Consider the following 13,192-nt stretch of genomic DNA (forward strand, 5'->3'; position numbering starts at 1 on the left):
GAAATAGTCCACACAGGAAGCCAGGACCTAAAGCACAGTCCAAGAGCGGGAAGTGAGCAGCCGGAGATGAACAACAGGGCAGGGGGTCAGCCACCAGCACCCACCATGTCTTCTTTCCTCCCCTGTCCGAAACCCCGGACCTCAACCAGAACATGCGTCAATGAGAGAGCCCACTGGAAGTTTGGGTCACTTCCCATCCTGCATTTCAGCTCTGAGCTTGGCACCCCAGCCCAAGCCACAGAGAAGGGGATGAGTCCAAGGGGCAGAGCGCTGCAAGACCAGCTGCAGTCTCCAGCCAGGTCAGTCCCGCACTGCCCTCCCACGCCTGTTCCTCCTATCACCAGGGTATTCTGTGATTGGGGATGGGGAAGCCAGACTCTGCAGGTGGCTGAAGTCCCGAGGGTGAGAGCAGCAGTGATGTAAGCATATATCCTGGTGGCTTGGATGGCCCCCCAAGAAACATTTCAGGTGGGACTAGTGCGACCTAAGTTGAGATCCTATTAGAAAATCAAATCACCATGTAGTGCAGATGCTTGATGAATGTCTGTGGACTGATGGCTGAATCCCCACGTTCAGTCCTGGGGGAAGACATACCTCTGGGCTGTTTGTGGCTGGGAACCTGAGTGTCTGGGTGTGTGAGAGAGCTGGTGAGGGGGCCAGTGCGAGGAAACAAGAATGACTAGACCTGCAGCTGAAGGGCTAAAGGCAGAAATCAGTCGGCATGGTTGGGTTGACAACACGGTAACAGGGAGAGAGGAAGGAAGGGAGGGGGGGTAAACAAATGCGGTGGGGGGCAGAGAAAAAGACAGAGACAGAGACAGCGGACTCTGAACTGGAAGTGAGGAAAACATATTAAGAGACATCCTCAGAGACTAAAAAAATGCTCTGTGTTAATATCAATCTTCCTATCCATCTCCCCCAGCAAGCTATAGGTTTTGAAGGAAGGCACTCCAGTTTAAGTCATCTTTATAGCCTCTGTACTTATTAGCACAGTGCCCAACACATGCTAGGTGCTCAGTAAGTTTGTTGAGCAAATAAAATAAGAAGAAAAGGCAGGACTTTAAGACAGAAGGGCAGAGACATAGACAATACTGGCTATAAGCTCAGCATTAAGAGTCAGAGGGTTGTGCTTTCAAACCCCACTGCTGCTGTCTGACTGCATGCCTTTGAGCAAGACTTAGCCTCTCTGAGTTTAGAGTTTACCATATAAAGTTGGTGTGAGATTAAATGTCCGCAAAGCTCTTAGGAGACCACCTGTGTAAGGTCCCAATAACGTTAGCTACTGTTACTACTGCTGTCACAGCTTCGCAAACAAATAAGCAAGATAGAGGTTGTGGTAAATGGATTGCATAAGGAGCCCCTAATTAATGACTTTACCCTGTCACTTGGTCCTGTGTTTCCACTCTAACTCAAGTTCTGGCCACGTGACTTGCTTTGGCTGGTGGGACAATGGAAACTTGATGCCAGCAGAGATACAGGCTGTGAAAAAGCCTGCCCATTCTGACTCCTCTCCTGGAATTCTGCTACTATGGGCCAGCACTGCTGGAAGGATGTAGGAGACAAGCAGAGGAGAGCAAAGGTGTTCTAGCTAAGGCCATTGTAGAGCAGTCATCCCCCAACCAACCCACCAACTATTATAGATATATGAGCAAGCCCAGGGAAGGTCAGCCAGGGCCAGGCCAGATCAGCAAAACCACCAACCCCAAGACTTATATGTGACAAAATGAGTGGTGGCTATTTTAAGCCATAAAGTCTGGAATGACTTGTTACACAGAAATAGCTAGCTGATACAGAAGCTGTGGAAACCCTTGTCCTCTAAAATTGAAAAGCAAATGAGAGAGGAAGTTATGATCTGCTAGGTTTTATTTGTAGTCTGGTGTATTTGGACCAGAGAAAGCTGCAAAAGTGCCTTGGAGAGTCACAGGGAAGGGATGATAGAAGCAGGTCTCCCTCACCAGACCCTAAGGAGCCCTTCACGGGGAGGGCAGACCTGAGACGGGAAGTGGCTAGGGGCAAATCCAGGCTGGCAGCAGCAGGGCTGCAACTAGGAATGCTGAGGCTTGAGGGGTAGGGCTTGCCCTAGTCTGCCCCCTATAGGTCTCAGGTCCTGGGGTCATATACCCGCCCCATGAAGACAGGGAACTTGTGCTGCTGGTCCCAGAGCAGAAAGAGGAAAGGCTGCTGCACGTCAAAGGTCAACAAATTGCGGGCCACAGAGATAACCGAGGCTGCAGCCGCCTCCACCCCGGTCTCTGTCAGCTCCAGCATGGACTGATGCTGCATCCCAGAAACCTGAAGATCCGGGTCCTCGGTCAGCCCACACAGGTTGAGGTCGTAGGAAAAGTCAAAGAATTCTAGGGCACAACCAGAGAAAAACAATGAGGCAAAGGTCGGCACAAACCCCTTAGCTGCTGGAGACAATTTGTCCTGAATTTTCTGGATTGGTCCCAAATTCCAAGACTTCCTTCCTCTTCTTCCTCTTTGTTTATCCAATTATATATCATGCTTTCTGGTCCAGCTCATGGGATCTTCTATCAAGTGGGCCCATCTTTACTCCAACCACCACTTTCTCTCAAGTGATGAGAGGCCATGCCTGTAACCTCCAAAACCCTGAAAAGTGATGCCACCACTTCCTTGTCAATCAGGACCTTGGAAGTGAGCTAATATATCAGAAAAAGGACATATGTCCTCAAATGAGGTTATATGCAAGGGTGTGATGTCATATACTAGGAAACAAGATCATCTCTGAGGAAGTCAAATTCGATAACAGAAAATGCAGTGATGCATTTGGACATGAGGTCAAAGATAAGGAAGTGAGGCTGTTATTTAAGAAATGGAGTATCTGTTGCCTCTCCTAGACTCAGATGCCTCTAGACCCTTTTATCTAGATAGCTTCTTGCATATTCCATGGGGTAGTTGAGTTCTGTGAAATGTCTCTAAGGGAGGAGCGTCCACCCCCACCACGGTCACCTGTTTCCCGTGTCTATGTTACAAGGAACCATAGTGGAAACAGTCAGGAGGGCTAAAGACCTGGATTGGGGTTCTCATTCACTTCCAACTGGCTCAAGGGACCTTGAGTAAGTCAAGCCAACTTTCTGAGTCTCAGCTTCCTCAATGATCCAATGGGATAGAAGCACCTGCCTTGCTAACTCAGAGGACTGAGGGACAACCTGAGATTATGGATGTAAAAAAATACTCAAGAGTATTTCTTTTTTTAGTGGAGGTACTGGGGATTGAACTCAGGACTTTGTGCATGCTAAGCACACGCTCTACCTCTGAGCTATACCCACCCCCACCCCAGCTCCCTTAACTGCGTTTTAAGGCCCGCCCCTGCCCCGCCCTCCCCCCTCCCCCAGTCTCTTCTCTTCTGATGGCCTAGGGGCAATCTAGGCTGCTAGGGCTCACCGAGCTTCTCCATGATTGACAGCATGTCCTGGTTGCTCTTTACTTTGATGCGAGGCATCATCAGATGAGTGGGGTGGAACTTGAGGGACTCCAGCTTCTCCATGACGGCCTTGAAGACAGGGGTGCTGAGAGCATTCTCTATTTCTTGGAGATAGTGTTTCATCGTAAGGGGCACCAGGATCACCAAGCTCAGGTTGTGGGACAGCTGCAGACGGCCCACCTGGAGAACAAGAGGTGCACCTTATCAGTCTTCCCGCCTGAATTCTCTCCTGGCTCTTACCCACCATATCCCCGGGCTGATCTTCCGTCCGCGGCTATGGTCTGTACTGTTTCAACAAGCAGCAACCAGAATTAGGCTCCCAGGCTTTGCCATGAGATGCGATGCCCGCTGGAGCAACAGTGCTGGTCTAGCTCTGCACTGGTGAGATGCAGAGGAATGAGCATGAGTTTCTGAGAATCACATCCTGACTTGACTACTGATTAGCTGTAGAAGGCAAGCAGATTGAGCTCTCTGAGCCCTGTTCCCTTCTTCTCAACTATTTTGTTCATAATGTACCCCTTAAAGTCCTTTTAAAGGCTTTTGATGGCTTTTCACTGCCTATGAAGTTAAGTATAAATCTCTTGGTGTGGCATTCAAGACTATGTACAAACTGATCCTAGTCTACCATTCCAGCTTGCCAGTAGAAGGACTTACAACTAGTGGCCAGACAAAAGTATGAGAGAAGTTCAGGACTCATGGGTTCAGTACAGAGGAGTTCTCAACTCAGGGCGAATTTGCCCCCAGTGGACATCTGGCAATGTCTGAAGCCAGCAGAAACAGAGGTTCACCGTGTTACTGGCATCCAGTAGGTAGAAATCAGGAATAATGCTAAATCCTACAATGCCCAGGACAGCCCTTTATAAACAAAGACTTATCTAATCCGAAACATCAATAGTGCCAAGACTGAGAAACCCGAGACTCATAAGATATAAGAGACTATCACTGAAATGGCATCATGGTTGAGGCTGAGAGATGGACAGGAATAAGCTACAATACAGAACTCAACTGGGCAATGAGGAAATTAACTGGAACCAATCAATTGTTGAATTTGACAAAAATGGCCCAGAATCAGCAGGTTGTAAATTGACTAATCAACTGATGAGCATGGACATGGGGTCCCTGTTGACAGAGGCTCTAAATAGGGTACACATTTGGCAGTAAATTCTCACATTGTGCTCTTGAATTTTCAAGCCCATAACTTCAGCATACCCGACTTGGTAATCCTAACCCTCTTCGTTGGGTAAATACTCTTTAAGTCTCAGGAAAATTTAGAATTAAGTACGGGAATGAAAACTTAGAATTAAGTATAGGAATGACTCTGTAGTATTAAGACCAGGTATTAAGACTTTTCAGTTCAGGGTAATCCATGTTTGTTATTTATTTATTTATTTATTTTTTGGCAAAAGGGAAGTAATTAGGTTTATTTACTTATTTATTCATTTATTTATTTTAATGGAGGTACTGGGGATTGAACCCAGAACTTCATGCATGCAAAGCACATACTCTACCACTGAGCTATACCCTGCTCCCTGTTTTGTCTGTTTTTTTAAATAGTATTTATAAGTTTTGGAGACTCAGACATGCCAGTTTTATGCTTTTGAGCAAAAAGGTATAGGATAATTTCATTAAGTTTGAGAATGATGTTGAGATGTTTGTTGAAGGTTGATTTACTTTTCAAATTTAATTTTCAATTCACAGGCAGGCTTTAGGTACTAGGAAGATACGGCCAGGAAGGGTTGTAATTCTGTCCTGTCACGTACCTGACATGCTAAAAAAGAAAATCAAGTATATTAAATGTATAAAGTATATTTATAAAGTATATACATAAGCTCAAAATGTTTATGGGAATATTAATTAACCATATTTATAAGTGAAACAAATGGTTTAAAGGAGTTTTATCTGCTCAAGATGGCTTAATTAATTAAAGAACAAATGAAAGTTAGTTTTTTAAATAAAATTACTATAAATAATACAGAAAATTCAGCTTAAAATTTAAAAGCTTAAGTAAAATTTTGATTTTGAATTTACAGCATTAATATATTAAATCAGGCATTTGTTTAAAACCCATATAGAACTATAAATAGTGGTTTCCGTGCAAAAAACTTCTCCTTCTTTAATATTAAAAAATCTTACTTTGATATCCTCTTCCCATATACTCTGAGTTAGAGTAAAGCCCAGGACATGCCATATATATTCACTTTTCTCTGTCTTATGCATGTTATTTCAGTTCTGTTAAAGAGCTGGGAATGTTCAAATTCATTGGATAGGAATGGATGGATGGAAGGGTGGAAAAGTGCATGAATGGTTAAGAATGGTCAAAAGTTCCTCCTCCACGAAGTCTTCCTAGTCACTCATACTAAGTGAGTTGCTCCCTTTAGCATCTGCCCCTGAATTCATTCCTTTATTCAGCAAACATGATGAACACTTATTATATGTGACATTGTTCTGGGCTCTGGGGGTCTAGTAGGAAAAAAGACAGGTAAAGTTTGTGTTCCCAAGGAAAGAGACACTATCTGAGAGAGAGAGACAATACTGCAATCAAATCAGCAAATAAACAACATAATTTCAGATAGTGATAAGTACCACGAATATAATAAAACAGGGTGAGGTGGAGGCTACTTTAAGGAGGGCGAAGCCTTCCCCACCAAGGTGACCTTTTAGCTGACACTTCGGGGAGCAGAAGGAACAAGTTATGCCAACATCTGAGTGAAGAGGCCCCAGGCAAAGGGAAAAGCTGAGGAAAGCTCCCAAGGTGGACACAAGCCTGGCGTGTTCCAGAACAGATCCTGTGCTTCTCAGCCTGGGACCACGTCACTGGGGACCTCCTGTTGTTTTCCATCCCATAGGTCTGTTTCTTGCTGCTCTAACAAGGCAGAAATCTCTGGTCATTGGGCATGAGACAGTTTACTAACTAGAATCTTCTGGGCTCCATATTCTCTCTTCCCTCCTCATCCACTGTAATCCTTCATGCTGTTCAATTTCTGCTAAGGAACGTAGAGCCATTTAACACATGTGCACACATGCACTGACCGTGTGCGCTGACACATGGAGATACCTAGACCCGTGCACACATATAGATGCATGCAGTACCCAGGTACATACACACTAAGCCACCAGGGTCTACTGGTGGGTTGACTGGAAAGAGACACAGAGGCACAGAAAAGGAACATGACTCACTTTTTGCCATTTGATGCAGTAGAGATGCATGAAGAAACTTTAGAGTCCTGCTCTCCAACCTAAAATATATAATGCCTGCCTCGACCAAGGCTGAAGAGGGGAGAAGGAGGAAAGACAGGGTGGAGATACGGAAATGCTGAATTAGTAAGGGTGTGCCCCACACCGGTGAGGTCACAGCAGAAAAGAAATCAGGACACGCATGAGGCTCTGAAACAGGAGTGGGAAGGGCCAAGAACTTACCCTGGCCTTCAACGTTCTGTCCACGAAATGGGCCACAGGGTACTTCTTGCTAGTCAACATGTGCACTTTTATCACAGAGGATTTGAGGTAAAAGGCCTCCTTGTTTTTTTGGACGGGATCAAATGTTATCTTCCACTTTGCTGGAGGGAAGAGTGGAGCAAGGGTTACTCTAATGCAGGTGGGGAGAGATGCTAAAAGCTTGCTGACCCAGGGGTGGGACAGGTATCACAAGATCCAGTGGTGGAGCTCTCAGCTGGGTGGATTTTGAAGCCAGCAAGGGAAGGAGGACTCAGGATGGGAAGATGCCCTGGCCCAGGGCCCCCTTACCACTCAGGTAGATGGCGTTGAGGAGGACAAGGCGGGTGTCGGCAGGCAGGCTGTTTAGCAGGTGGCTGATCTTGTGGTTGGTCTTCTTGGCCACCCAGTTGTTGATGAGCTCCAAGTTGACACTACTGTCATTTCCCAGGGCTGTGGGCCTGCTGCCATACAAGTTCCCAGAGGCGTTTATAAATGTGTCCCTGATGGTCAGGTCTGGCAGTGGGGGCAGGTGGAGAGAGAGAGGCCTGAGTCCCCTGAACACGCACTCCCCTTCCAAGAGCAGGCTTGGAGAGGGAGCTTGTTTCCCATCACTCTGTCTGCTTGCTCCTATGAACACAGGATGTCGGAGCAGGGGTCCAGCCCACTCCCCTCATAGATGTGCTACGTGAGGCCCAGAGAAGGCAAATCCTCACTGAAGAGCAAGAGAACTCATCCAAGCTCGAGGCCCATGCTGCCTCCACTTGCCATGTGACCATGGCTTGGCAAGGTAACTCTTCAAGATCTTAACTTCCATTTGCCTATATTTTATCGTTTTCTTCCCTTAATTCAGCAGGGAACAGACTCTGCTTTGCAGCCTTAGTGGAAGGTCGTAAGAAGACCTCCCAGGTTTTGCTCTCTCAAGCCTAGTTCCACTAAGAAAATAAGGGTTTGAAAGAGACATTTTTCCTGGACTAATTAGGTAATATTGAACGCTGTTGTGTTTTCCACCAACCTAGCAAGACAGAGGACAACGTCGATTTATAACAAGTAAGTAAATGCAACGTTTCTTGAATACCTCTGAGCCTGATTTTTTTCCATCCCTAAAAAGAGGCTGTGCTTTTTTTTTTTAAAGGTAATGGTGTGACAGGTGAGTTTCCTTTCTTTCTTTCTTTTTTCTTTTCTGTGTTTTCTCAGCTTTCTACAATGAACAAGTTTGCTTTTTTAGTTAAAAAAAAAGAAGACAGAAAAAAATTGTTTCCTTATCTAAAGAAAGGATGACACACTAGCTCTGTAGTTTTCAAACTGAGCAGAACTGAGTTTCAAGTAAAGTCATGTCTGAAGCCCACAATAAATACAAAAGGGCTCTGGTTGAGGCTGGGTGGCAGTTCAGAGCCCACCTGGCTCCTTGTCACAAGAAGCGGTACCTCACTCCCCACTCGGCCTCCCTAATCCCCCGACTTGCACCAGGACTCCAGCATCAGCTCTGCAGAACCCTAGGGCCCTGGGGAGCAAAATTTGAAACAGCTGCGTTAGATCTTTTGGGACGCTTATTGCCCTTACTGCCTACATAATAATGTAAGGTATGAAAAAAACAACAAATTCATGTAACACAAAAGTACAAAGAAGAGGAATCCCAAGATTCCCCTGACCCAGATTAGCAAATATTTTTGCCTATTTTCCGCCCTAGCCCTCCAGCCCTGTCTATTACGGAATGCAGGACAGTCTTACTCTAAACGGAGTTGATGAATGCAAATGACTTTTCCAGGGTCTCCCCCGAGTACCTGTCCAGCTGCCACCTGGTACTTCTGAGGCCCTGACCTGCTCTGCACTCCCTCCTCATGTTCTAGCTTGGACATTCCCTCTGTCCTGTCTTTCTCCAGTGCTGGGTCCCCATCAGAATCCTGAGGACCCTGCCCAGCAGCTGCCATCCTTCCCCGAGCACTCACCTGGGCTGTGGAAGATTTGAGAGACTGAAGTGAAGCCTTCGGATGTGAAGGCTTTCAGGGCCTCATGGACACAGGTGAAGTCTTTGGGGTAAGCGAGGAGGCTTTCCAGGTTTTTCTTGGTTTCTCCTCCAGCCCCTACAACAAACAGCAGAGATGAGGGGCAAGAGCAGGAGGGGTGGGGAACTACCACTGGGGACTAGAGTGGAGGGACCAGGCTGGAATGGGGGGGATCACATATCATCAGAGCTAGAAGCATTTTGGAAGGCAATACATGTCAGAGAGAGAAGGGTGGGAGAATTAGGAAGAAACAAAGTTAGGCTTTTCTAGGGCTTTGAGTACTCTCTTCTTCCCTTTTTCTCATTTTAATACCACTCACCTTCCAAAGCCTGGTCTAATCACTGCGTGTTCCACGTTAACTATTATTTAGTTGGTTCGTGTTTAGTTGGTTCTTAAGCAGAGATACTACATCACTATCAAGAGGAGACATTGGAGAATCATAAAAGAGGATGGATGGTCAATACCCTTTCCATTATTCATTATTAAACATTTATTGTACACGTTTTCTGTGCAATAATAGAAAAATTTATAGAGCACTTATTTGGTTTCAGGTATCGTAAGTGCTTCTCCCGTCTTATTTCACTGAATCTTCACAATAACCCTTTTCTGTAGGGACAATTACTCTCCCCATTATACAGATGAGAAAACTGAGGTTTAGGAGAGGAAGTAATCTACTCATTTTAAGATCACAGAGTTAATAAGTGGAGGATGGAGAAAGGACTCAAGCCATATCTTTTGGGGCCATAAAGAAATGAACTGGGACCAGTCAATTGAAATGTGCCTCCCAGGAGACATTTGGCCATGTCTGGAGACATTTTGGTTATCATAACTGGAGGGTGGGGTGCTACTGGCCTCTAGTGGGTACAGGCTAGGGACATTAGGATTCTGGGACTCCAGAAGAAAGGTTCTTATATGTTCACTGTATTGTCTCTAATAGCCTTCCCAGAATTCCCCCTTGGAATGATAGTTCTGTCCCCTCTGCTTGTAGCACTTTGTTTTTGCCATTCCTAGGGTAATTACTCCATGGGACTTGACAGTGCTCTCTCAGGAAGGCAGAAGGATTAACATTTTTTGACCTTCTACCAAGTCAGGCACTGGGCTTAATTTTTTTAGGTAAATATAACCATTTCCATTTCACACATAAGGACTCAGAGAGGTTAAGTGATCTGCCCAAGGTCACACAGCTAAAAAGTAGCATTATCACAATTCTATTCTACGTCTCTCTCTTATAGTTCATCTTCCTTATTGCCTTATCTTGGTCGCTGGGACTTTATTTTATGTATTCTTGTATATAATCAATAGGATTTTATAAGCAATAGTGCCTATTACATCATTGTTAAATGAAGGAATAAATGAATGTTCGAGAATAGAAAGATTCCCCTCCCCACCTCCCACTGCCAGTGTAGCCCATTTTTACAGCTTCCTCCCTGAGGCATAACATTGTAGGGATCCAGACAGGTACCCCTCTCCTGGGAACACCTAACATATCACCCAAAGGGAACTCAGTCAGGTTCTTACCAAGCAGGACTTGAGTGAGGAGGCTGGCGATGCTGAACGGGGAGAAGACCATGTTGGTCTCAGGCTTCTTCATTGCTGAGAAAGCGTGGTAGAGCTTCACGGAGAAATCGGTCAAAGCCTCCCCCAGCACGGCCTCTGCTGAATGGCTTTCCGAGCCAGAGCAGGAGGTGTCAGGTGCTGGGCAGATGGGCTCAGTAGTGGGCTGGGTGGGTGGAGTGGTTGTCTGGTTGAAGGGTTGGGTGGTGAGAGCAGTATCGGCTAGGATGATGGTCCTGTTGGTTTCCGGCAAGATGGAAGAGCCCTCGGTGCGTTGAATGGGTACATCGTTCAGAATACCTCCCTCTGAGATATCTCCTTTACTGGGTACGTCCTTGAGAACATCTCCCTCTGAGCTATCTCCTTTACTGGGTACGTCCTTGAGAACATCTCCCTCTGAGATACCTCCTTCACTTTCCCCTCCTTGCACGCTCTCTGGATGCACAGGGTTGTTGCGGGTACCACTTAGGCAGGATGCTCCATCCTGTGGTTCAAGAAACTGAGTTTCATTTTTTTTTTTTTAAATTATGAGGCACAGTCCCCTCAAATGCTCAAAGCAGGAAGAGAGGGTGGGGACGTAGAAAATGTCCCACATCAGAAAATTCTTCCCAGGAAAGCCTGGTGGGAGAGGGGGATGCCCTGGAGCTACCACTACTAGTTCCTTGGGAGAAAGCATGCCTTATCTCATTTCACAGATAAAAGAAAGGGGTGCTGAGACAAATCAAATGACTGGACCAGGGACTCACAGAAGCCAGAGGGAAAACTAGGAGTCAAACTTGGGTCTCTGATTGCAGATCCCCTGATTATCTGCTGAATCTCGAAGGGCATTGCCAATGCCAACTTCCACACACATGCACGGAAGGCAAAGCCAAAGTAAACACTCACCTTTCTCCCGGGCTCATCCCAGACCCCTGACCTCCCACACCAAGGGACCTTTCTTTGGGATTCAACCCCACCCAGGCCCAGGTGTGTGGGCAGCCACTTCACTCCCGTATTCACAGCCCCCGCCTGGCGAGAGCCGAGTTCTCAGCAGCCCAGCCCCAACCCCGTAACTCAGTTTTCCACAACCCCTTGCTTTTATATCACAAGATGCTGTCCATCTCCTCTGCTGATCCTTTTGCTTTATTCTCCACTTGGTAAATCAGAACAGGGAGGTTCGGAGAAGTGACTGGCTCGAGGTCACCACGGCTACAAGCCCGGATTAGACCCTGCGTGGGTCTGAGTCTCCCACTCTCTCCACGAGCTCCAGTGCGGGAATCACACTTGCTGATCCCAACAGAAGCTCTCCTCATTTTCCGGAGCCTGAAGGGTTAATCCTTAGCCCTGCCCGCCCCAACCCCACCCCGGGAAGGGGCCACTCACCCCAGTCAGCAGCAGCAGCAGCAGGAGGGTCAGCGGGGTCAGCCTGGAGGCCATCTGGGCGGCGACGTCAGCCCGGACCTGCAAAGCCGGCCAGCGTCGGTGCCAGCTCCAAGCCTCGTGCCCAGAGAGCGTCCACCCCTCTCCACCCCGGGGCCCGCCCCCATGCCATTCCAGGCGCTAGCCCCTCTCAGCGAGTCCACCGCCCCTCCCTCCCTCCCGGGGCCACCCTCTGCCTGGCTCCTCCCCCTGTTTTGTTTTCCCCAAACCGCTTCCCTTTCCCGGCACCGGCTGGCCCTTCCTTTCCCCCCAGGCCCGGGTCTCCGTCCATCTGTTCCATCCAGAGGGTCCTGCTTTAGCCAAACAATGAGGCCAGGGGCAGGGGGAGGAGGGGAGGTCCAGAGGGGGCTAGGCACCACAGCCCTTGAGGAGGAGATGAAGGGAGAGGAGGGGGCGGCAGAAGTCTTAAGTGGAAGCAAGCCCACGGAAAGCCCACGGAGACTGCCCAGATAAGGGGTGGGGGGCCCTGGGGGAGGGAAGGAAGATATGAGAACGAGGAGACCTCCTTCCCCCCCACCCCCCGCCCCAGCACCAAACCTGCTCCAACTCCTGGTCACTAGGCAGCTTCAGTGCAGACTGAGTGGAGAGCCCCACGGGTTCAGGGAGGGTGGGGTGGCGGTGTTCCGTCTTAGCTATTGGCTGGCCCAGGACACTGCCCAGTTACAAATTAAGGATGATTGATCGCTGGTGTGAGTTCCCGTAAATCAGGATGGGACGGACCACTTGGTCCAGCTTTGTAAGCCAGGCCAGGAATTTAGCCCAAAGCCCCTTGGGAGCCAGGGCTGGGGGAGCTTGGGTGCTGCTGTCAGTTCTACACAACCAAGCTTCCTTCTCCTCCATCATCCTGGGTCATGATAAAAGCAGCACAGACACCAAGTGTGCTCAACAGTTTACAAGAACCCGCTTTCCAGGAATCGCTCCTCCATTAATCCTCAAAATAACCCTTTGGATATAGGCCCCGTTGTGCCCAGTTGATAGTTAAGAAACTGAGCCTTATGGCCCTTAAATGTCTGGCTCACGATTGCCCTCACTTGGAGATTAGCCAGGACTGGACCTCCTGAGGTCCTAACCTTGCCCCTGTTCTCCTCTGTGGGTGTTCTGTTTCTCCTCTGGAAGACCCGGAATCGGTGATTCTTCCCTTGTATAGTAGACAAGGAATCTGAGGCACCCAGCCTCGCAAGCATTCATCATAGGTAAAAACCAGAAAGTTGGGGTATATGTGTTGAGGGGTGCGAGGCAGTAGACTTGGCTGTGAGACCCTGGCCAGTGGTTTTCCCTCTCAGCACCTAGCTCTCCTCTCAGGGTTGCCCAATAAAATACAGGAAGCCCAGTTAAA

General features: G+C 47.7%; 1 protein-coding gene and 1 non-coding gene across 2 annotated transcripts; both read right to left on the minus strand.

Annotated features, from left to right (window-relative positions):
* Positions 1–1,845: 1,845 nt before the first annotated feature.
* On the minus strand, positions 1,846–12,471 carry SERPING1 (serpin family G member 1). The gene is made up of 8 exons (XM_010952393.3): positions 12,394–12,471; positions 11,800–11,877; positions 10,402–10,921; positions 8,827–8,961; positions 7,190–7,393; positions 6,863–7,002; positions 3,406–3,625; positions 1,846–2,354 (listed from the first exon to the last, which is right to left on the minus strand). Exons 2-8 carry the CDS (start codon positions 11,851–11,853, stop codon positions 2,101–2,103), a joined length of 1,527 nt encoding a protein of 508 aa, XP_010950695.1. The 5' UTR covers positions 11,854–11,877; positions 12,394–12,471; the 3' UTR covers positions 1,846–2,100.
* On the minus strand, positions 4,899–4,974 carry TRNAA-UGC (transfer RNA alanine (anticodon UGC)). The gene has a single exon. It is a non-coding gene; the product is annotated as a tRNA-Ala (tRNA).
* Positions 12,472–13,192: the final 721 nt, after the last annotated feature.

This window comes from Camelus bactrianus, chromosome 10 (genome assembly GCF_048773025.1).
Source record: "Camelus bactrianus isolate YW-2024 breed Bactrian camel chromosome 10, ASM4877302v1, whole genome shotgun sequence".
In the NCBI taxonomy this organism is placed as follows: Eukaryota; Metazoa; Chordata; class Mammalia; order Artiodactyla; family Camelidae; genus Camelus; species Camelus bactrianus.

Bases quoted from the DNA above. Each gene is read 5' to 3' on its own strand.
- SERPING1 (XM_010952393.3), bottom strand. From the start codon at position 11,853: ATGGCCTCCAGGCTGACCCCGCTGACCCTCCTGCTGCTGCTGCTGCTG. The intron at 7,003-7,189 runs GTAAGGGGGCCC...TCTTCCCTCCAG, and splicing joins CAACGCCATCTACCTGAGTG to CAAAGTGGAAGATAACATTT. The intron at 2,355-3,405 runs GTGAGCCCTAGC...GTTGTGCCCTAG, and splicing joins GTCAATCATGGAGAAGCTCG to AATTCTTTGACTTTTCCTAC.